Below are 22,867 nucleotides of genomic sequence, written 5' to 3'. Positions count from 1 at the left end.
CTTATTTGTTGTTATAACATATAGAGAAACTTGGTACTGCTTCATTAAGAAGTCAGTTCCATTAATCAATTACATGAACATGATGCAAAATTGTAAAAGCTATGTATGTTTGATAGATTTAAAAAGTCGAATAAAAATATATAACTATTAACTATGAACTATTGATGATCAATCATATGTCTCATCTTTATCCCAACTTTTGTTTGTAGAGGATCATGAAGAGATCTATTCTACTAGTCAGTGGGTGTTGATGATGAGAGCCAAAATTGATACAAGGGATTGTATACAAATAGCTTCTTCATTCAAATTACCAACCAAGGAGGTATATTGTGGAATTTATGAGTCTTATTCAATTTAGGCTGCGTTTGGTTCAAGGGATAAAGAGGGATAAGGAAGGATAATATTATTGTACATCCTTATATCTTGTTTGGTTTGATGTATAAAATAATCCGGGTATAAAATCCTGGACAACCTCTTATCCCTTGCCCAAGGGATAATTTATACCACCTTATATTATCCCTCTATTTAGAAGTATTAGAACCAAACGCACCCTTAGAGTTATAAAATATTGTCTTATGAATTGAAAAGTGCTTATAAATTTCCATACAATAACCTAGGAGTTCGAAGAGGAAAAGAGTAAGCGCATGCCTCGTTCCAAGCTCTGGGAAAGGATCCACGATAGTATGTTTTGTTATATTTCCTTTTTTTTCCCCTTCTGAAATTCCGTGGCCTTAATTTAATTGGCTGTTCTCTTTGGTAATCCTTATTTTCAGTTTTTAGGGTACTATCCGTTTTTGAGCTTTTGAAGGAAGAGAAACCGACATACAAGGATTATGTTAATCAGCTCGTGATGGATCTCATCACATATTCGCGGTACAATAAGTTTATGATTGAAGCTGTAATGGAGGTACACTTTTCTTTTATGTTTTCCTATTATTTTGTGATGTTTTTCAATCTCAAATTGCATGATTGAAGAATTTACCATTCTGTTTAGATGCTGGGTATAATGGAAACTAAAGACTATTTTCTCGAGAGAGAGAAGTAGTTAAATATGTGTCTGTGCACCAACACTTTGAAGGTGATACAAATCTCATTACGAATTCATTTATTTTCATTTATCAAGAGTTTCAGAAGTATTAGAAGATTATGTTGTGGTGGTATGGCTACAATTGCTAATGATTGGTATTTTAAGTCGTAGCTGGATTTGGATACAAATACTACTATGTATGGAGTCTTAGCCTCATTATTATTTGTGCTTTAGGTCTTAAACCTTATAATTGGCAATGTTAAGAGTGAACACTATCAATTGCTTGATAGGGTTTTTTACCCAATTTTTGTCATCATAGTTGTCAAAGCAGCAGCCATACCGGTTGCAATAGCAGATAGTGATCACATAGTGGGCGTTTATGGTAATAGCAGTCTATGTGAATATATGGTCTAACTTATTACCATACACTCCATCTCCTTTGACCGAGAGTTATTTTGGCCTTAATTTTCAGATCTAACTTCAAGGACTCATTGTTTATGAGCTAAGTTGTTTGTGTTTATAATGAGCCTCCATGTTTTTTTTACACTTTTTTTATAATTTCAACCAAGACTAATACTATTATTTTATTTTAAACCATTAATTGATGTCAATATTATTGATTGAAGTTCATATATATACTTGCAATTACATTACATTTCTTATTTTATTCCTAAATTAAATTAACAAATAAACATTAAACAATATTATTTTATATTATTTGACTGAATTTGTGTCCTCTTTGTCCGCGTTTTATTTACAGCAAAGCAAACATAAGGAAATGAAGTAGGCCCTTTTCCACATGTATCTTACAAAGTGAACTTGTTTTAAGGGATGCCAATGTTCTCTGCCATTTTTCTATTTTCTCCTTTAAGTATCATAATGAGCCTCCATGTTTTCTTTCTTTGCAGCAATATATTAAAATTAAAACAAAAAATAATAATATGCAATAAAATACTTTTAAGAACAATTATGTAAATAATTTACACATAATCTTCATGATTTTCAACATATTTTGAAAAAATAAATACTAAAGTAATTAATCACTACTCTTATTTTTAAAACTGACATGGTCATAATTTATTTATAATATTTATTAACTTATTAACTTATAAGTTTTATCATAGTTATTAATTTAAATAAATAAAGAGAAGAAAATAACACAAAAATAGAAAATAATTGTACACTATAGAGAAAAACATAATAAATTGAAACAAAATTATTCACAAGTAAAAAAATAATTAGCAATTCACCCTGAAAATATTTTTATATTTATGTATTTATATAAAATTTATACCAACTGAATTATCATATTTATTAATTAATGTAATAAAAATTAAATTTTAACTGACTGTATATGATCTGAATATTGAAAAAAGAAAGTAAAGAAGAGTTTGCAATAATAAAATTAATATTATGAAAAGGCAAAAAAAAGTAAAAAAAAAAAGAATTTAAAGATATATTTATTCCAAAAAGAAGATTGAGGAGAGAGATTTTTTTAAATAATTATGTAAATAATTTACAAGTAATTTATTATTGTTATTATTATTATTAGTTGTCTATTTAATTTGAATTTTGTTCTTATTTAATTTAAATTTAAAATAGGCTGAAGAGGAGAAAAAACGGGCTGAGTTAAGATGCGAGTTTGGGCTGTTGGGCCGAAAATTTAAATGTTAGTAATTTTTGGCTACTGAGAGTGCAGAACTTATGACCGTTGGGTGGACACTTGGGCTGAAGTAAAGGGAAGGGGGACACTAGGGTTTGAGAGACGCCTCTCGGCCGCCTTCTCCCTTCCCCTCTTTTTTGCTGGCCACCGAGGATTTCATTTGGAGAAGGCGAATTGACGTGCATATTGACGAGTGAAAAGCGGGCGGGTGGGAAATGAGGCAGACGCTTGTTGGGGGAACAGAAGGGTCGGAGACGGAGGATATGAGAGGAGGATGTAGATTGCTGATGGATTTGGGGCGTCCATGGTTGAGCCGTGGGTGTTTTTTGAAGATTGAAGGAACAAAGCAAGCCGGATCGATTAACAGGAAGATAAATCCACTACTCCTGTCCGGACGGCCAACTTTCCGGCTGTCGGGAATTCCGGAAGCTTCCACTCATGGCAATGGTTTCTTACAGTGGTTGAATATGAAATGGGAAAAACATTGTTTAAGGTGAGAGGAATTCTTATTGAGTGAGGTTGTGGAATTTTATCTTGCTTTTTCTTGTCGATGACACATCTTTTTCATGGCAATGGTTTCTTACAGTGGTTGAATATGAAATGGGAAAAACATTGTTTAAGGTGAGAGGAATTCTTATTGAGTGAGGTTGTGGAATTTTATCTTGCTTTTTCTTGTCGATGACACATCTTTTTTTGCAGTGTCTGAGTTTAGATGCCTTTTTTTTTAATACTTTTCTGGTGATAAGAAGATTCATCACTGGAAATAAAAGCAAGGAATTTGATTCTGCTGAAAAATGGACTTCACAATTACAGTTTATGTAGGAGGTAAACGATCATGATTTATTTTTTAGTATTATTATTTTTTTATTTTGTCTTGATTTAGAAAGATGGATGATTCAGGTGGAGAAGTTGCATTCACAGGTGCACAATAGAAAGAACTGGAGAGACAAGCTATGATATGCACATGCATGATTTCCTGTGTTCCTGTGCCGCCTCATCTTCTCTTTCCCCTGTAATGCACATATATAAATATTTTTCATTCTCCCATACCATTCCACATCCAGTCTCTGCATATTATTAACTGAACTCAGAAATTGTTTCAGGCGGTATTAGATACAGCAGAAAAGGAGATCCGAAGCCCGGGTGGTGCAAGAGGACAGACGGGAAGAAATGGCGGTTTCATTTGGAGAAGGCGAAGGAGGCGGCGCCGCCTTGTCAGCATTGACGGTGCATATTGACGGGTGAAAAGCGGGCGGGTGGAAATGAGGCAGACGCTTGTTGGGAGAACAGAAGGGGCGGAGGCGGAGGATATGGAAGGAGGAGGATGCAGATTGCTGATGGATTTGGGCGTCCATGGTTGATCCGTGGGTGGCTTCCCAGCGAGAAACTGCTGGTCAGACTTTAGATCTCATCAAGGTAAATTTTTGTGCATGCTTGTGTTTAAGTACCTTATAATTATCTGCAGAAGATGATAGACTATCTAGTATTCTGTCTGAGTAGCATGTGATCATTCCTGCAGTGCTTGATGTAGTTTAATATCAGTCCTGGTGATCCAATGGAACTTTCACCTCTATTTTCTGATGATAGCCGGATAGAAATTGAGTAAGATGTCATTGGCACTTTGAACAATTTAATAAATGTAATTTCTGGGCACTTCTATCCAATTTATGATTCTTCATTTTCTTTTAACTTTAGTATCTGTGCACAGAACTATATACGATGTTGCACTCTAAAACGTAGCTCTAATTCTTGATATGACAAGTTAATTTCAATTTGGTAAAGCCATCTATATTTTTGTTCTTTCACTGCTTGGTTCTGTAAATATTTATATTATTCTGTTGATTTCTTGAAATTATCTCTCTCTCTCTCTGCCCGCTGTTAGTATTCGTAGGTAGATATCAGGTTCATCACACCTCACGAACATAGAGAGATTTTCCGGGGTCTTGATTTATATCAACTTGGAAGGCTTGACACCCAAACTTATATTAGGATTTATGTGGATGCAAGCACATTTGCCAATTACTTTACCATAGTTCCCTGCCAAAATTTAATGGCCTCTATCACTCCTAGGAATGTCAATTTGTTTATCAATTTGCTGGCCTCACCTTTCTGATACTTGTATGGCATTGTTAACTACTACATATGTTCTCCTCACTAATACTGACCTAAAAAGGCTTTCCATTTTTTGGAGTTGCATTTTTATTTGAAAATGCTGCTTGTCTTTATTCTGGTATTTACTCCTTTTACTTGTTTTGGTGACTGAGGCCGCAGGAGCTGTAGAGAACATGTTCCAATGAGCATTAACAAAATATATGGCCTTCTATTATACTTTCCAATATTTTTGAAGAATTGTGATTCATATTAATCTTCTGTCAGTGATTAGTGATTAGCATTCTTTTCATTAAGGGTTAAAACGTCCAAATCAATAAAAATGGCTAAAATTTGTGTTTTTCAATGTGTGGCCGTAAATTGTGTTTTATGCTTCATTTTGGCTACTTCAAAATTTTACCATATATATATATATATGAGCATATTGCTGAATATATTTGTGGATAAATAAGAAAAAGTATGGCGGTTATAGTATACTGATAAGAAGGAAAATATGGATGTTATAATTGATGGCTCGGAGACTACTTTAAACAAATGTAAATAAATAAAATAGGAATTGGAAATTTACAATACAAAAGGTATCCAAATCCTTGAAATCATTAATGTTGAAATTTGAATAATTGTTTTAGAATCATTTCAAAAGAATTTGGCCCATGAAAGAAATTATTACTAACTATAATAGGTTCAACATTTGAATTTAAATTATTTAGGCCCAAATTAAAGAATATTATGCGAATATTTATTCATGGCTAAATTTTAAATTAATGCATGTGAGTATAAAATAAATTTCTATTGCTAAGAGTATAATCTAAAATTTAAAGTCATTTATCTAAATAGGGGCGCGACTAGATCATTCATCACAACTCGACTCATAGATATATATATTAATAACTCAAAAAATATAATAATTTCCAAATAAAATTTGCAAATGAAGTAAATGGTTTTGGGCTGTGACATCTTCCGCCCTCTCAAAGCAGTCTTAGTTAGGGTTTTACTTTGCTTTCATTTCAATTCATCGTCTAAGATAGTTACTGCTTTCATTTCAATTCTATAGCCTGGATTAATCGTATTAGTTCAAGATTTATTTCAGAGATCTTCAGTACTGTAAGTTTCCATTATCATGACAATTCTGGGATTTACTTTTTGAATGCAGTTTTTATTTAATTTCCATATTCGCTCTAGTTTAAATTATAGATAATCAATTTATTCATTGCCCGCCTCGGTGCTGCCGTGTGCGGACCAAAACATTGCCGAGCAGCCCAGCCACGACTTACTACCCACGCCCATTCCTTCGCCAAAACAATAACGAAGGGCACATCACCGATGATGGGATGGAACTTCAACGATCATACCGTGAAGTAATGATGAAGGATATGGACGAAAATGGCCCAAATGAGGAGGATCCAATCACCGAAGTCGACGACCTCGAATGTCTTGACTCCCCTACAAGGGTGGTGAGACGTATTGAGCTTGGCAACCTTGGTGAGCATGAAAAAGACTTCTATATTGGCCTCCAAGATGAGTGGTTTGAATCCCCATGGGTAAGGAACTTGGGGAATTTCAACACCAAAGTTATCGTCAATCCTTCACTCCCCTCTCTTCCAAAATGCGAACCCTTAATTGTTAATGATACTCTAATTTTGGATGATAAAGACTATATTGCCACAAAGCATGCTTGGGGTTTTTGTCTTCTTGGCTTTATTGCAGGAAAACTCCCCAAGAAAGAGAGAGTATCGGAGTTTGCCAAGACTTGGCCGGTAGGATGCAAGATCTCTTACCGCGAGGAAGGATGGCTTGTCTTTGCCTTTGAATCCGCCGAGGACCGTGACAGGATTTACCGTGGAGGCCATTATGCCATTGAGGGATCCAAACTGTCCTTGTGTCATCTTCCTCCGGATTTCACCTTTGATGTTTCGGCTATTAACAAGTACTCGGCGTGGGGATTCCTCCCTAACGTCCCACTCGAGCTTTGGAATGAGAGAGCTATTTCCAAGATTGCATCTCTCAATGGAACTCCTATATCCGTTGATGTCAAGACCTTCTACAAGAGTGACGTGACGGCGGCTAGATTCCAAATCCTTGTTGACGCCACAAAACCGCAAGCAAAGAAGAATGTTTTTCTCAAGTTGCCTAATGGGAAAACAATCAACCAAAGAATCATGTTCGACCATTTCCCTAAACTTTGCGCTTATTGCCACAAGCTTGGCCATCATGAGGGGGAATGCAGAACATGGGTACCGTGGCTCAAAAGGAGGCAAAGAAAAAGAACAAGGGTGGCGAACCGACACATGGCAATGAAAACGATGGGTGGACCAAAGTAACCTATCGCAAGGGACGTAGTCGTACTCGTCGTGATGTTCGGAGTGCTCCTCCATCAAATAGGAAGAAGACTCCGGGTCACAAGAGCAAGCCCCCACCACCCCAACATCAAAAGGTGTATGTACCAATCAAGAAAACCCCTCCTCCACCGAATACTCACATTAGGTTTCCTAGTCCAACGCCATCCTATGACGGGATGGTGAAAGATTGGGAAACTCGATTTGAGTGTGAAGATGTGCATCAAAGCCTACACCTTGAGGAAACGGAAGTGCAAAATCAAGAAGGAAGAACACTTGTGGGGGAAACCTCACCACTTGACGATTTGTGCTCACTGCCGCCCAGCCACTCACCATCGGCTGGACACCTTCACTCGGCAGTAAGCATGGCCTCGCCAGCGGCAAGCATCCCAGCCCTCGCCTTCGGCAAAAAAATTCCTCGCTGATTGCTCATGCGCACTCGGCTGATCACTTGCGGGGGCCCTTGGCGAAGCAGTCCTCGCCGATAGGACACTCGAACTCTCCAGTAAGCACGGCCGTGTCGATAAGAGATGAGGTTTTTGCCTCGGATCGAATTGAGACACCCGGTCTCGGCGCCTAGCGCCTCGGCGGGGGCATTTTGGGGCGGTTGCTTCGGCGCCTAGCGCCTCGGCAATCACCTCCGTGGCTGCTTTGAGTTTTGAGGATGCACAGCCACCATGCTCGCCGTTGGACAGCTTGCTCCACGTCCAACAATTTTGGCTCTCGAAGCCCCTACAAAGTCAGACCAGAGATTGGATAAAGCCAAGGCCGAAAGCAACAAAAACAAAAAACCAATGGAAAGGCCAAAGGCAAAGGTAAAGGAAAGGTTAGTAACACTCCTAAAAACGTTCCTCATGATTTGTGCAACATGGAACATCCGGGGATGGCATAAACCCCATAACAAAATGCAATTTTGGAGTTTTTGAAAAAACATAAAGTTGGGCTTTTGGGACTTATTGAAACTAAGCTTAATTCCACTAAGGTGAAAAAAATCATGGGAAAAATCTTACCCGCATTGGAATTTCGAGCATAATTTTGATTTGTGTAAAGGTGGCCGTATACTTGTCCATTTGGAATCCTTCACTTCATTTCGGCCACTTGCGGCCACTTGTTACAGTAGTAAGGATGAACAACACTTGTTTTGAATTGTTGATTGTTTAACTAGTAACAAGTGGGCCGAAATGAGTGAAGGATTCCAATAACAAGTATACGGCCACCTTTACACAAATCAAAATTATGCTCGAAATTCCAATGGCGAGTAAGATTTGTCCCATGATTTTTTTTCACCTTAGTGGAATTAAGCTTAGTTTCAATAAGTCCCAAAAGCCCAACTTTATGTTTTTTCAAAAAACTCCAAATTGCATTTTGTTTATGGGGTTTAGTGCAATCCCCGGATGTTCCATGTGCACAAATCATGAGGAACGTTTTTAGGAGTGTTACTAACCTTTCCTTACCTTTGCCTTTGGCCTTTCCATTGGTTTTTTGTTTTTGTTGCTTTTCGGCCGTGGCTTTATTCAATCCTCTGGTATGACTTGGTAGGGGCTTCGAGAGCCAAAATTGTTGGACGTGGAGCAAGCTGTCCAACCGGCGAACATGGTGGCTGTGCATCCTCAAAACTCAAAGCAGCCACGGAGGTGATTGCCGAGGCGCTAGGCGCCGAAGCAAACGCCAAAATGCCCCCCGCCGAGGCGCTAGGCGCCGAGACGGGTGTATCAATTCGATCCGAGGCAAAAACCTCATCTCTTATCGACACGGGCGTGCTGACTGGAGAGTTTGAGTGTCCTATCGCGCGAGGACTGCTTCGCCGAGGGCCCACGCAAGTGATCAGCCGAGTGCGCATGAGCAATCAGCGAAGAATTTTTTGCCGAAGGCGAGGACTGGGATGCTGCCGCTGGCGAGGCTATGCTTACTGCCGAGTGAAGGTGTCCAGCGGATGGTGAGTGGCTGGGCGGCAGTGAGCACAAATCGTCAAGTGGTGAGGTTTCCCCCACAAGTGTTCTTCCTTCTTGATTTTGCACTTCCGTTTCCTCAAGGTGTAGGCTTTGATGCACATCTTCACACTCAAATCGAGTTTCCCAATCTTCCACCATCCCGTCATAGGATGGCGTTGGACTAGGAAACCTAATGTGAGTATTCGGTGGATGAGGGGTTTTCTTGATTGGTACATACACCTTTTGATGTTGGGGTGGTGGGGGCTTGCTCTTGTGACCCGGAGTCTTCTTCCTATTTGATGGAGGAGCACTCCGAACATCACGACGAGTACGACTACGTCCCTTGCGATAGGTTACTTTGGTCCACCCATCGTTTTCATTGCCATGTGTCGGTTCGCCACCCTTGTTCTTTTTCTTTGCCTCCTTTTGAGCCACGGTACCCATGTTCTTGCATTCCCCCTCATGATGGCCAAGCTTGTGGCAATAAGCGCAAAGTTTAGGGAAATGGTCGAACATGATTCTTTGGTTGATTGTTTTCCCATTAGGCAACTTGAGAAAAACATTCTTCTTTGCTTGCGGTTTTGTGGCGTCAACAAGGATTTGGAATCTAGCCGCCGTCACGTCACTCTTGTAGAAGGTCTTGACATCAACGGATATAGGAGTTCCATTGAGAGATGCAATCTTGGAAATAGCTCTCTCATTCCAAAGCTCGAGTGGGAGGTTAGGGAGGAATCCCCACGCCGAGTACTTGTTAATAGCCGAAACATCAAAGGTGAAATCCGGAGGAAGATGACACAAGGACAGTTTGGATCCCTCAATGGCATAATGGCCTCCACGGTAAATCATGTCACGGTCCTCGGCGGATTCGAAGGCAAAGACAAGCCATCTTTCCTCATGGTAAGAGATCTTGCATCCTACCGGCCAAGTCTTGGCAAACTCCGATACTCTCTCTTTCTTGGGGAGTTTTCCTGCAATAAAGCCAAGAAGACAAAAACCCCAAGCATGCTTTATGGCAATATAGTCTTTATCATTCAAAATTAGAGTATCATTAACAATTATGGGTTTGCATTTTGGAAGAGAGAGGAGTGAAGGATTGACGATAACTTTGTTGTTGAAATTCCCCAAGTTCCTTACCCATGGGGATTCAAACCACTCATCATGGAGGCCAATATAGAAGTCTTTTTCATGCTCACCAAGGTTGCCAAGCTCAATACGTCTCACCACCCTTGTAGGGGATGACTCAACTAGAAACACCTATAGATTGACTTGCAATAGAACAAGGATATCCTAGCAGTGATAAGTTAACCCAATGTCGTCTCTCAAGGAAGATCTTTAAGGGCTTTTAATTATGTCACAAGAAAGCTGTAAAGGTTGGATTATTAAACTAAAACATGGAAAGTGAATTAACATGAATTTAAACTTAACTAGGCAAATTGAATTTAAATAACTTTAATTAAAACTTCTAATCTAATCTAACTAGGCAGAAACTAAATTGCATAATTTAAAGGAAAGCATCATAAAAACGTATAAACTAAATGGCATAATTTAAATAGCAGAATTGAAATAGCGGAATTTAAAGAAACGCATGTAAAAGCAAATAAATAAACTTAATAAAAGAAATACCGTAAATCGTCTCGAGAAGTAATCTGTCACGTAATTACAACTCTAAACGGGAACTAATATAAAACATGAATTAAAAGAACTATTTTAAACTAACTAAGAACAGAAATCGAAACTAGAACTATGAAAGCAATAAAATTCCTAAGCTTTAGCTAACTTGGCGGAAAACTAGAGATTAGGGCAAAAGATGATATTTTACAATGAAAAGTATGGCCTTATTTATAGACTTCAAATTCCTCTAGATCACCATGGAAGTTGCCATGCAAAGTAGAATTCTAAAGGCAATAGAATCGTGCAAGATAAGGCAACTTCCAGCTGTGACGCGCGCTGCAAGTCATCTCCATTCTGGCCGAATTCGCGGCTCTCGCCAGAGAAACGGCTTCCGCTCTGGCGCACTTGTCTGCTCTGACTCTCGGTTCCTCTGGCTTCTTGATTTCGCTGCTCTGGCTTTTCACTTCTCTGGCTATTCATTTCTCTGGCGATTGATTCCTCTGCTCTGACTTCGCTGCGATGACTTCGCTGCAATGACTTTTCTCCCCTCTGACTTGTGATTTCGCTGCTCTGGCGAATGACTTCTCTGGATCTGGAGCGCTTCTCTGCTCTGGAGAGCTTGGTTCCACTGCTCTGGCTTCCGCGTTGGGTTTTAGCTCTGGCGCGGGCCTTCGCTTCTCTGATGTGCCAGAGTATGCACAAAAACGTAATTTTTAGCCCAAACTCGCCAAAATTTGCACTCTTCATCTCGAAAACCTAAATCTCCTGCAAAACATAAAATACACCATAAACCGCACCAATTTCCAGAAGATTATCTTAAAATAAAGCTCATGCAAACCCCTAAAATTAGAACAATTAAGCATAAATCAGGGGAGTCAAGACATTCGAGGTCGTCGACTTCGGTGATTGGATCCTCCTCATTTGGGCCATTTTCGTCCACATCCTTCATCATTACTTCACGGTATGATCGTTGAAGTTCCATCCCATCATCGGTGATGTGCCCTTCGTTATTGTTTGGCGAAGGAATGGGCGTGGGTAGTAAGTCGTGGCTGGGCTGCTCGGCAATGTTTTGGTCCGCACACGGCAGCACCGAGGCGGGCAATGAATAAATTGATTATCTATAATTTAAACTAGAGCGAATATGGAAATTAAATAAAAACTGCATTCAAAAAGTAAATCCCAGAATTGTCATGATAATGGAAACTTACAGTACTGAAGATCTCTGAAATAAATCTTGAACTAATACGATTACTCCAGGCTATAGAATTGAAATGAAAGAAGTAAACTATCTTAGACGATGAATTGAAATGAAAGCAAAGTAAAACCCTAACTAAGACTGCTTTGAGAGGGCGGAAGATGTCACAGCCCAAAACCATTTACTTCCTTTGCAAATTTTATTTGGAAATTATTATATTTTTTGAGTTATTAATATATATCTATGAGTCGAGTTGTGATGAATGATCTAGTCGCGCCCCTATTTAGATAAATGACTTTAAATTTCAACATTAATGATTTCAAGGATTTGGATACCTTTCGTATTGTAAATTTCCAATTCCTATTTTATTTATTTACATTTGTTTAAAGTAGTCTCCAAGCCATCAATTATAACATCCATATTTTCCTTCTTATCTGATTTTGTGCAATTAATGCCCTCGTTGTGCAATTTATGCCTTGAATTTGTGCAATTAATGCCCTCGTCGTGCAATTTATGCCTTGAATTTGTGCAATTGATGACCTTGTCGTGCAATTTATGCTTTGAATTTGTGCAATTGATGCCCTCGTCGTGCAATTTATGCCTTGAATTTGTGCAATTGATGCCCTCGTCGTGCAATTTATGCCTTGAATTTGTGCAATTAATGCCCTCGTCGTTTATGCCTTGAATTTGTGCAATTAATGCCCTCATCGTGCAATTTATGCCTTGAATTTGTGCAATTGATGCCCTCGTCGTGCAATTTATGCCTTGAATTTGTGCAATTAATGCCCTCGTGACCTGTGTTGTAAATTATGCTAATGGAAGATATAAGAAGCAAGTTCTCCCTAAAACCATAGATCTTTATTGATGATGACCATGGCCCCAGACCTCATTAAAACCCCTGTGGGGAAAAAGAGTATCTGGTCTACACGACGACCGCACATATCTGAGATTTATACATAAAATTTCTTGAGATGGTTGATATTCCACGGCCTTGTAAGAGATCTCCCCTCCTGATCGGACAAGTGATACGCTCCGCCTCTTAAGACTTCAGTGATAATATAAGGTCCCTCCCAATTAGCCTCAAATTTTCCAGTGGCCTTTAGAGTGTCCGCGCGCTTGAGTACTAGGTCGCCCTTCTGGAGTCGGCGCCGCTTGATCTTCCTGTCGTATCCTGCTTTGATAATACTCTTGTACTTGGCTGCCTTGACTTGAGCTTCTTCTCTCTTTAAGTCTGTGAGGTCCAGCTCGAGTCTGCGTAGTTCCTCATTCTGCACTGGATCATATGTACGAATTCGATGTGACTCTAGCCTTACTTCTGCTGGTATGACCGCATTTGAGCCATGAACCAAGGTGAACGGGGCTTCACCTGTAGCTATTTTTGGGCTGGTGCGCAGTGCCCACAGAACCGTGTCCAATTCTTCTGCCCATCGTCCTCTGCTTCTTTCCAATATTTTCTTGATGCCTTCGCAGATGGTGCGATTAGCCAGCTCTACTTGACCATTGGCTTGTGGATGAGCCACTGAGACGAATCTTTGCTCGATGTCCATTCTTGAAAAAAAATCTTCAATTTTTCGGCTAGTGAAGTGGGCTCCGTTGTCTGATATTAGAACTCTGGGCACCCCATATCTACAACAGATGTTTTTCCAGATGACTTTTCGATGGTTGGTCCTTCCACCCTTGTTCAAACACAACAAAACAAACAACAACAACATTACAAACAAAACAACCACACAACGCTCTGCTTTCCCAACCCTTCTCCAACTTTCCTCCATTTATGCAGTCTGCATCTCCTCCTAAGTTCTACCATCACTTTCTGATGGAACCTGAAAGAGGAAAAGATACTAGACGGCGGCGCGAACTCAGCCGGCAACACAAATCCAGGCGGCAGAGGCGTCACCGGTGAGCAACGGTGGCACGAGCGCATTGACATCGAACCCGAACCCGACCCGACCGCATTGAAACCGCTAAAACCAATCATAGTATTTTTTTTTTCAAAGCAAACTCTTTGCTCTCTTCTTCTTCGACACAACTTGTCGGACGAACCCTAATTTCTGCGTTGAGATGAGATACTTCAATCTCATTCGTTCTTCACCTGTCAGGTACTTGAAGCTGGATTAGATATGTGAATCATTTATCAACAAATTCACGAGCTTTATTTTTTTAAAAAAATTTAATCGCAGAAAGAGAAAGCTAAAGCGTAGGAACAATGGCGCGCCAGACAAATACTCAATGATGCAAAAAAATCTTCGATGTGTAAATACGACAAATTTTGCAGGAGCACAGGTAGGGTGCAATAATCCTCGAACTTATTGTTTTTGCCTCTGAGCCCTAATTCAGAAAACTGATTGTCATTGTTAGGAGATGATATATTTTTTGACCGCTTCTATCAGCTGAATTTGATCATTTTGTTGTTTTGCAGTCACGTTTATCTGGCCCCTTGGATTATATTTCTGAAGAAGGTACTACTGCCCCTTAATGTCTTATTTGTTGTTATAACATATAGAGAAACTTGGTACTGCTTCATTAAGAAGTCAGTTCCATTCAATTACATGAACATGATGCAAAATTGTAAAAGCTATGTATGTTTGATAGATTTAAAAAGTCGAATAAAAATATATAACTATTAACTATGAACTATTGATGATCAATCATATGTCTCATCTTTATCCCAACTTTTGTTTGTAGAGGATCATGAAGAGATCTATTCTACTAGTCAGTGGGTGTTGATGATGAGAGCCAAAATTGATACAAGGGATTGTACAAATAGCTTCTTCATTCAAATTACCAACCAAGGAGGTATATTGTGGAATTTATGAGTCTTATTCAATTTAGGCTGCGTTTGGTTCAAGGGATAAAGAGGGATAAGGAAGGATATTATTGTACATCCTTATATCTTGTTTGGTTTGATGTAATAAAATAATCCGGGTATAAAATCCTGGACAACCCTCTTATCCCTTGCCCAAGGGATAATTTTATACCACCTTATATTTATTCCCTCTATTTAGAAGTATTAGAACCAAACGCACCCTTAGAGTTATAAAATATTATCTATGAATTTGAAAAGTGCTTATAAATTTCCATACAATAACCTAGGAGTTCGAAGAGGAAAAGAGTAAGCGCATGCCTCGTTCCAAGCTCTGGGAAAGGATCCACGATAGTATGTTTTGTTATATTTCCTTTTTTTTCCCCTTCTGAAAATTCCGTGGCCTTAATTTAATTGGCTGTTCTCTTTGGTAATCCTTATTTCAGTTTTTAGGGTACTATCCGTTTTTGAGCTTTTGAAGGAAGAGAAACCGACATACAAGGATTATGTTAATCAGCTCGTGATGGATCTCATCACATATTCGCGGTACAATAAGTTTATGATTGAAGCTGTAATGGAGGTACACTTTTCTTTTATGTTTTCCTATTATTTTTGTGATGTTTTTCAATCTCAAATTGCATGATTGAAGAATTTACCATTCTGTTTAGATGCTGGGTATAATGGAAACTAAAGACTATTTTCTCGAGAAGAGAGAAGTAGTTAAATATGTGTCTGTGCACCAACACTTTGAAGGTGGATACAAATCTCATTACGAATTCATTTATTTTCATTTATCAAGAGTTTCAGAAGTATTAGAAGATTATGTTGTGGTGGTATGGCTACAATTGCTAATGATTGGTATTTTAAGTCGTAGCTGGATTTGGATACAAATACTACTAGTTATGGAGTCTTAGCCTCATTATTATTTGTGCTTTAGGTCTTAAAACCTTATAATTGGCAATGTTAAGAGTGAACCCTATCAATTGCTTGATAGGGGTTTTTTACCCAATTTTTGTCATCATAGTTGTCAAAGCAGCAGCCATACCGGTTGCAATAGCAGATAGTGATCACATAGTGGGCGTTTATGGTAATAGCAGTCTATGTGAATATATGGTCTAACTTATTACCATACACTCCATCTCCTTTGACCGAGAGTTATTTTGGCCTTAATTTTCAGATCTAACTTCAAGGACTCATTGTTTATGAGCTAAGTTGTTTGTGTTTATAATGAGCCTCCATGTTTTTTTACACTTTTTTTATAATTTCAACCAAGACTAATACTATTATTTTATTTTAAACCATTAATTGATGTCAATATTATTGATTGAAGTTCATATATATACTTGCAATTACATTACAATTTCTTATTTTATTCCTAAATTAAATTAACAAATAAACATTAAACAATATTATTTTATATTATTTGACTGAATTTGTGTCCTCTTTGTCCGCGTTTTATTTACAGCAAAGCAAACATAAGGAAATGAAGTAGGCCCTTTTCCACATGTATCTTACAAGTGAACTTGTTTTAAGGGATGCCAATGTTCTCTGCCATTTTTCTATTTTCTCCTTTAAGTATCATAATGAGCCTCCATGTTTTCTTTCTTTGCAGCAATATATTAAAATTAAAACAAAAAATAATAATATGCAATAAAATACTTTTAAGAACAATTATGTAAATAATTTACACATAATCTTCATGATTTTCAACATATTTTGAAAAAATAAATACTAAGTAATTAATCACTACTCTTATTTTTAAAACTGACATGGTCATAATTTATTTATAATATTTATTAACTTATTAACTTATAAGTTTTATCATAGTTATTAATTTAAATAAATAAAGAGAAGAAAATAACACAAAAATAGAAAATAATTGTACACTATAGAGAAAAACATAATAAATTGAAACAAAATTATTCACAAGTAAAAAAATAATTAGCAATTCCACCCTGAAAATATTTTTATATTTATGTATTTATATAAAATTTATACCAACTGAATTATCATATTTATTAATTAATGTAATAAAAATTAAATTTTAACTGACTGTATATGATCTGAATATTGAAAAAAGAAAGTAAAGAAGAGTTTGCAATAATAAAAATTAATATTATGAAAAGGCAAAAAAAAAGTAAAAAAAAAAAAGAATTTAAAGATATATTTATTCCAAAAAGAAGATTGAGGAGAGAGATTTTTTTAAATAATTATGTAAATAATTTACAAGTAATTTATTATTGTTATTATTATTATTAGTTGTCTATTTAATTTGAATTTTATTCTTATTTAATTTAAATTTAAAATAGGCTGAAAGAGGAGAAAAAACGGGCTGAGTTAAGATGCGAGTTTGGGCTGTTGGGCCGAAAATTTAAATGTTAGTAATTTTTGGCTACTGAGAGTGCAGAACTTATGACCGTTGGGTGGACACTTGGGCTGAAGTAAAGGGAAGGGGGACACTAGGGTTTGAGAGACGCCTCTCGGCCGCCTTCTCCCTTCCCCTCTTTTTTGCTGGCCACCGAGGATTTCATTTGGAGAAGGCGAATTGACGGTGCATATTGACGAGTGAAAAGCGGGCGGGGTGGGAAATGAGGCAGACGCTTGTTGGGGGAACAGAAGGGTCGGAGACGGAGGATATGAGAGGAGGATGTAGATTGCTGATGGATTTGGGGCGTCCATGGTTGAGCCGTGGGTGTTTTTTGAAGATTGAAGGAACAAAGCAAGCCGGATCGATTAACAGGAAGATAAATCCACTACTCCTGTCCGGACGGCCAACTTTCCGGCTGTCGGGAATTCCGGAAGCTTCCACTCATGGCAATGGTTTCTTACAGTGGTTGAATATGAAATGGGAAAAACATTGTTTAAGGTGAGAGGAATTCTTATTGAGTGAGGTTGTGGAATTTTATCTTGCTTTTTCTTGTCGATGACACATCTTTTTCATGGCAATGGTTTCTTACAGTGGTTGAATATGAAATGGGAAAAACATTGTTTAAGGTGAGAGGAATTCTTATTGAGTGAGGTTGTGGAATTTTATCTTGCTTTTTCTTGTCGATGACACATCTTTTTTTGCAGTGTCTGAGTTTAGATGCCTTTTTTTTTTAATACTTTTCTGGTGATAAGAAGATTCATCACTGGAAATAAAAGCAAGGAATTTGATTCTGCTGAAAAATGGACTTCACAATTACAGTTTATGTAGGAGGTAAACGATCATGATTTATTTTTTAGTATTATTATTTTTTTATTTTGTCTTGATTTAGAAAGATGGATGATTCAGGTGGAGAAGTTGCATTCACAGGTGCACAATAGAAAGAACTGGAGAGACAAGCTATGATATGCACATGCATGATTTCCTGTGTTCCTGTGCCGCCTCATCTTCTCTTTCCCCTGTAAATGCACATATATAAATATTTTTCATTCTCCCATACCATTCCACATCCAATCTCTGCATATTATTAACTGAACTCAGAAATTGTTTCAGGCGGTATTAGATACAGCAGAAAAGGAGATCCGAAGCCCGGGTGGTGCAAGAGGACAGACGGGAAGAAATGGCGGTTTCATTTGGAGAAGGCGAAGGAGGCGGCGCCGCCTTGTCAGCATTGACGGTGCATATTGACGGGTGAAAAGCGGGCGGGTGGAAATGAGGCAGACGCTTGTTGGGAGAACAGAAGGGGCGGAGGCGGAGGATATGGAAGGAGGAGGATGCAGATTGCTGATGGATTTGGGCGTCCATGGTTGATCCGTGGGTGGCTTCCCAGCGAGAAACTGCTGGTCAGACTTTAGATCTCATCAAGGTAAATTTTTGTGCATGCTTGTGTTTAAGTACCTTATAATTATCTGCAGAAGATGATAGACTATCTAGTATTCTGTCTGAGTAGCATGTGATCATTCCTGCAGTGCTTGATGTAGTTTAATATCAGTCCTGGTGATCCAATGGAACTTTCACCTCTATTTTCTGATGATAGCCGGATAGAAATTGAGTAAGATGTCATTGGCACTTTGAACAATTTAATAAATGTAATTTCTGGGCACTTCTATCCAATTTATGATTCTTCATTTTCTTTTAACTTTTAGTATCTGTGCACAGAACTATATACGATGTTGCACTCTAAAACGTAGCTCTAATTCTTGATATGACAAGTTAATTTCAATTTGGTAAAGCCATCTATATTTTTGTTCTTTCACTGCTTGGTTCTGTAAATATTTATATTATTCTGTTGATTTTCTTGAAATTATCTTTCTCTCTCTGCCCGCTGTTAGTATTCGTAGGTAGATATCAGGTTCATCACACCTCACGAACATAGAGAGATTTTCCGGGGTCTTGATTTATATCAACTTGGAAGGCTTGACACCCAAACTTATATTAGGATTTATGTGGATGCAAGCACATTTGCCAATTACTTTACCATAGTTCCCTGCCAAAATTTAATGGCCTCTATCACTCCTAGGAATGTCAATTTGTTTATCAATTTGCTGGCCTCACCTTTCTGATACTTGTATGGCATTGTTAACTACTACATGTGTTCTCCTCACTAATACTGACCTAAAAAGGCTTTCCATTTTTTGGAGTTGCATTTTTATTTGAAAATGCTGCTTGTCTTTATTCTGGTATTTACTCCTTTTACTTGTTTTGGTGACTGAGGCCGCAGGAGCTGTAGAGAACATGTTCCAATGAGCATTAACAAAATATATGGCCTTCTATTATACTTTCCAATATTTTTGAAGAATTGTGATTCATATTAATCTTCTGTCAGTGATTAGTGATTAGCATTCTTTTCATTAAGGGTTAAAACGTCCAAATCAATAAAAATGGCTAAAATTTGTGTTTTTTCAATGTGTGGCCGTAAATTGTGTTTTATGCTTCATTTTGGCTACTTCAAAATTTTACCATATATATATATATATGAGCATATTGCTGAATATATTTGTGGATAATAAGAAAAAGTATGGCGGTTATAGTATACTGATAAGAAGGAAAATATGGATGTTATAATTGATGGCTCGGAGACTACTTTAAACAAATGTAAATAAATAAAATAGGAATTGGAAATTTACAATACAAAAGGTATCCAAATCCTTGAAATCATTAATGTTGAAATTTGAATAATTGTTTTAGAATCATTGCAAAAGAATTTGGCCCATGAAAGAAAATTATTACTAACTATAATAGGTTCAACATTTGAATTTAAATTATTTAGGCCCAAATTAAAGAATATTATGCGAATATTTATTCATGGCTAAATTTTAAATTAATGCATGTGAGTATAAAATAAATTTCTATTGCTAAGAGTATAATCTAAAATTTAAAGTCATTTATCTAAATAGGGGCGCGACTAGATCATTCATCACAACTCGACTCATAGATATATATATTAATAACTCAAAAAATATAATAATTTCCAAATAAAATTTGCAAATGAAGTAAATGGTTTTGGGCTGTGACATCTTCCGCCCTCTCAAAGCAGTCTTAGTTAGGATTTTACTTTGCTTTCATTTCAATTCATCGTCTAAGATAGTTTATTGCTTTCATTTCAATTCTATAGCCTGGATTAATCGTATTAGTTCAAGATTTATTTCAGAGATCTTCAGTACTGTAAGTTTCCATTATCATGACAATTCTGGGATTTACTTTTTGAATGCAGTTTTTATTTAATTTCCATATTCGCTCTAGTTTAAATTATAGATAATCAATTTATTCATTGCCAGCCTCGGTGCTGCCGTGTGCGGACCAAAACATTGCCGAGCAGCCCAGCCACGACTTACTACCCACGCCCATTCCTTCGCCAAACAATAACGAAGGGCACATCACCGATGATGGGATGGAACTTCAACGATCATACCGTGAAGTAATGATGAAGGATGTGGACGAAAATGGCCCAAATAAGGAGGATCCAATCACCGAAGTCGACGACCTCGAATGTTTTGACTCCCCTACAAGGGTGGTGAGACGTATTGAGCTTGGCAACCTTGGTGAGCATGAAAAAGACTTCTATATTGGCCTCCAAGATGAGTGGTTTGAATCCCCATGGGTAAGGAACTTGGGGAATTTCAACAACAAAGTTATCGTCAATCCTTCACTCCTCTCTCTTCCAAAATGCGAACCATTAATTGTTAATGATACTCTAATTTTGGATGATAAAGACTATATTGCCACAAAGCATGCTTGGGGTTTTTGTCTTTTTGGCTTTATTGCAGGAAAACTCCCCAAGAAAGAGAGAGTATCGGAGTTTGCCAAGACTTGGCCGGTAGGATGCAAGATCTCTTACCATGAGGAAGGATGGCTTGTCTTTGCCTTTGAATCCGCCGAGGACCGTGACAGGATTTACCGTGGAGGCCATTATGCCATTGAGGGATCCAAACTGTCCTTGTGTCATCTTCCTCCGGATTTCACCTTTGATGTTTCGGCTATTAACAAGTACTCGGCGTGGGGATTCCTCCCTAACCTCCCACTCGAGCTTTGGAATGAGAGAGCTATTTCCAAGATTGCATCTCTCAATGGAACTCCTATATCCGTTGATGTCAAGACCTTCTACAAGAGTGACGTGACGGCGGCTAGATTCCAAATCCTTGTTGACGCCACAAAACCGCAAGCAAAGAAGAATGTTTTTCTCAAGTTGCCTAATGGGAAAACAATCAACCAAAGAATCATGTTCGACCATTTCCCTAAACTTTGCGCTTATTGCCACAAGCTTGGCCATCATGAGGGGGAATGCAAGAACATGGGTACCGTGGCTCAAAAGGAGGCAAAGAAAAAGAACAAGGGTGGCGAACCGACACATGGCAATGAAAACGATGGGTGGACCAAAGTAACCTATCGCAAGGGACGTAGTCGTACTCGTCGTGATGTTCAGAGTGCTCCTCCATCAAATAGGAAGAAGACTCTGGGTCACAAGAGCAAGCCCCCACCACCCCAACATCAAAAGGTGTATGTACCAATCAAGAAAACCCCTCCTCCACCGAATACTCACATTAGGTTTCCTAGTCCAACGCCATCCTATGACGGGATGGTGGAAGATTGAGAAACTCGATTTGAGTGTGAAGATGTGCATCAAAGCCTACACCTTGAGGAAACGGAAGTGCAAAATCAAGAAGGAAGAACACTTGTGGGGGAAACCTCACCACTTGACGATTTGTGCTCACTGCCGCCCAGCCACTCACCATCCGCTGGACACCTTCACTCGGCAGTAAGCATAGCCTCGCCAGCGGCAGCATCCCAGCCCTCGCCTTCGGCAAAAAATTCCTCGCTGATTGCTCATGCACACTCGGCTGATCACTTGCGTGGGCCCTCGGCGAAGCAGTCCTCGCCGATAGGACACTCAAACTCTCCAGTCAGCACGCCCGTGTCGATAAGAGATGAGGTTTTTGCCTCGGATCGAATTGAGACACCCGTCTCGGCGCCTAGCGCCTCGGCGGGGGGCATTTTGGCGGTTGCTTCGGCGCCTAGCGCCTCGGCAATCACCTCCGTGGCTGCTTTGAGTTTTGAGGATGCACAGCCACCATGCTCGCCGGTTGGACAGCTTGCTCCACGTCCAACAATTTTGGCTCTCGAAGCCCCTACAAAGTCAGACCAGAGATTGGATAAAGCCAAGGCCGAAAAGCAACAAAAACAAAAAACCAATGGAAAGGCCAAAGGCAAAGGTAAAGGAAAGGTTAGTAACACTCCTAAAAAACGTTCCTCATGATTTGTGCAACATGGAACATCCGGGGATTGCATAAACCCCATAAACAAAATGCAATTTTGGAGTTTTTGAAAAAACATAAAGTTGGGCTTTTGGGACTTATTGAAACTAAGCTTAATTCCACTAAGGTGAAAAAAATCATGGGAAAAATCTTACCGCATTGGAATTTCGAGCATAATTTTGATTTGTGTAAAGGTGGCCGTATACTTGTTATTTGGAATCCTTCACTCATTTCGGCCACTTGTTACTAGTTAAACAATCAACATTCAAAAACAAGTGTTGTTCATCCTTACTGTAACAAGTGGCCGCAAGTGGCCGAAATGAGTGAAGGATTCCAAATGACAAGTATACGGCCACCTTTACACAAATCAAAATTATGCTCGAAATTCCAATGCGGTAAGATTTTTCCCATGATTTTTTTCACCTTAGTGGAATTAAGCTTAGTTTCAATAAGTCCCAAAAGCCCAACTTTATGTTTTTTCAAAAACTCCAAAATTGCATTTTGTTTATGGGGTT

General features: G+C 38.4%; 1 protein-coding gene across 24 annotated transcripts in view; it reads left to right on the top strand.

The window, feature by feature from the left end:
• The window catches only part of LOC131015846 (uncharacterized), a 37,608-nt gene extending 15,007 nt beyond the window's left edge, over window positions 1–22,601 (top strand). The window contains exons 10-29 of one of the 24 annotated variants that reach the window (XR_009098783.1): window positions 210–322; window positions 618–681; window positions 774–907; window positions 995–1,078; window positions 1,788–3,183; window positions 3,277–3,311; window positions 3,390–3,515; window positions 3,591–3,702; window positions 3,794–4,106; window positions 14,053–14,155; window positions 14,292–14,331; window positions 14,558–14,668; window positions 14,966–15,029; window positions 15,122–15,255; window positions 17,083–17,541; window positions 17,635–17,669; window positions 17,748–17,874; window positions 17,950–18,061; window positions 18,154–18,466; window positions 18,933–19,450. Coding sequence is in view for 14 of the 24 variants with exons in the window: in XM_057944320.1 (XP_057800303.1) it covers window positions 20,492–21,691 (1,200 nt within the window). In the remaining 10 variants the exon portion in view is untranslated. The other 23 variants (XR_009098779.1, XR_009098782.1, XR_009098777.1 and 20 more) reach the window with 23 other exon arrangements.
• Window positions 22,602–22,867: the final 266 nt, after the last annotated feature.

The sequence above is a fragment of the Salvia miltiorrhiza genome, chromosome 1, assembly GCF_028751815.1.
Source record: "Salvia miltiorrhiza cultivar Shanhuang (shh) chromosome 1, IMPLAD_Smil_shh, whole genome shotgun sequence".
NCBI lineage: Eukaryota > Viridiplantae > Streptophyta > Magnoliopsida > Lamiales > Lamiaceae > Salvia > Salvia miltiorrhiza.
This window is presented reverse-complemented; position numbering and strand designations above follow the sequence as displayed.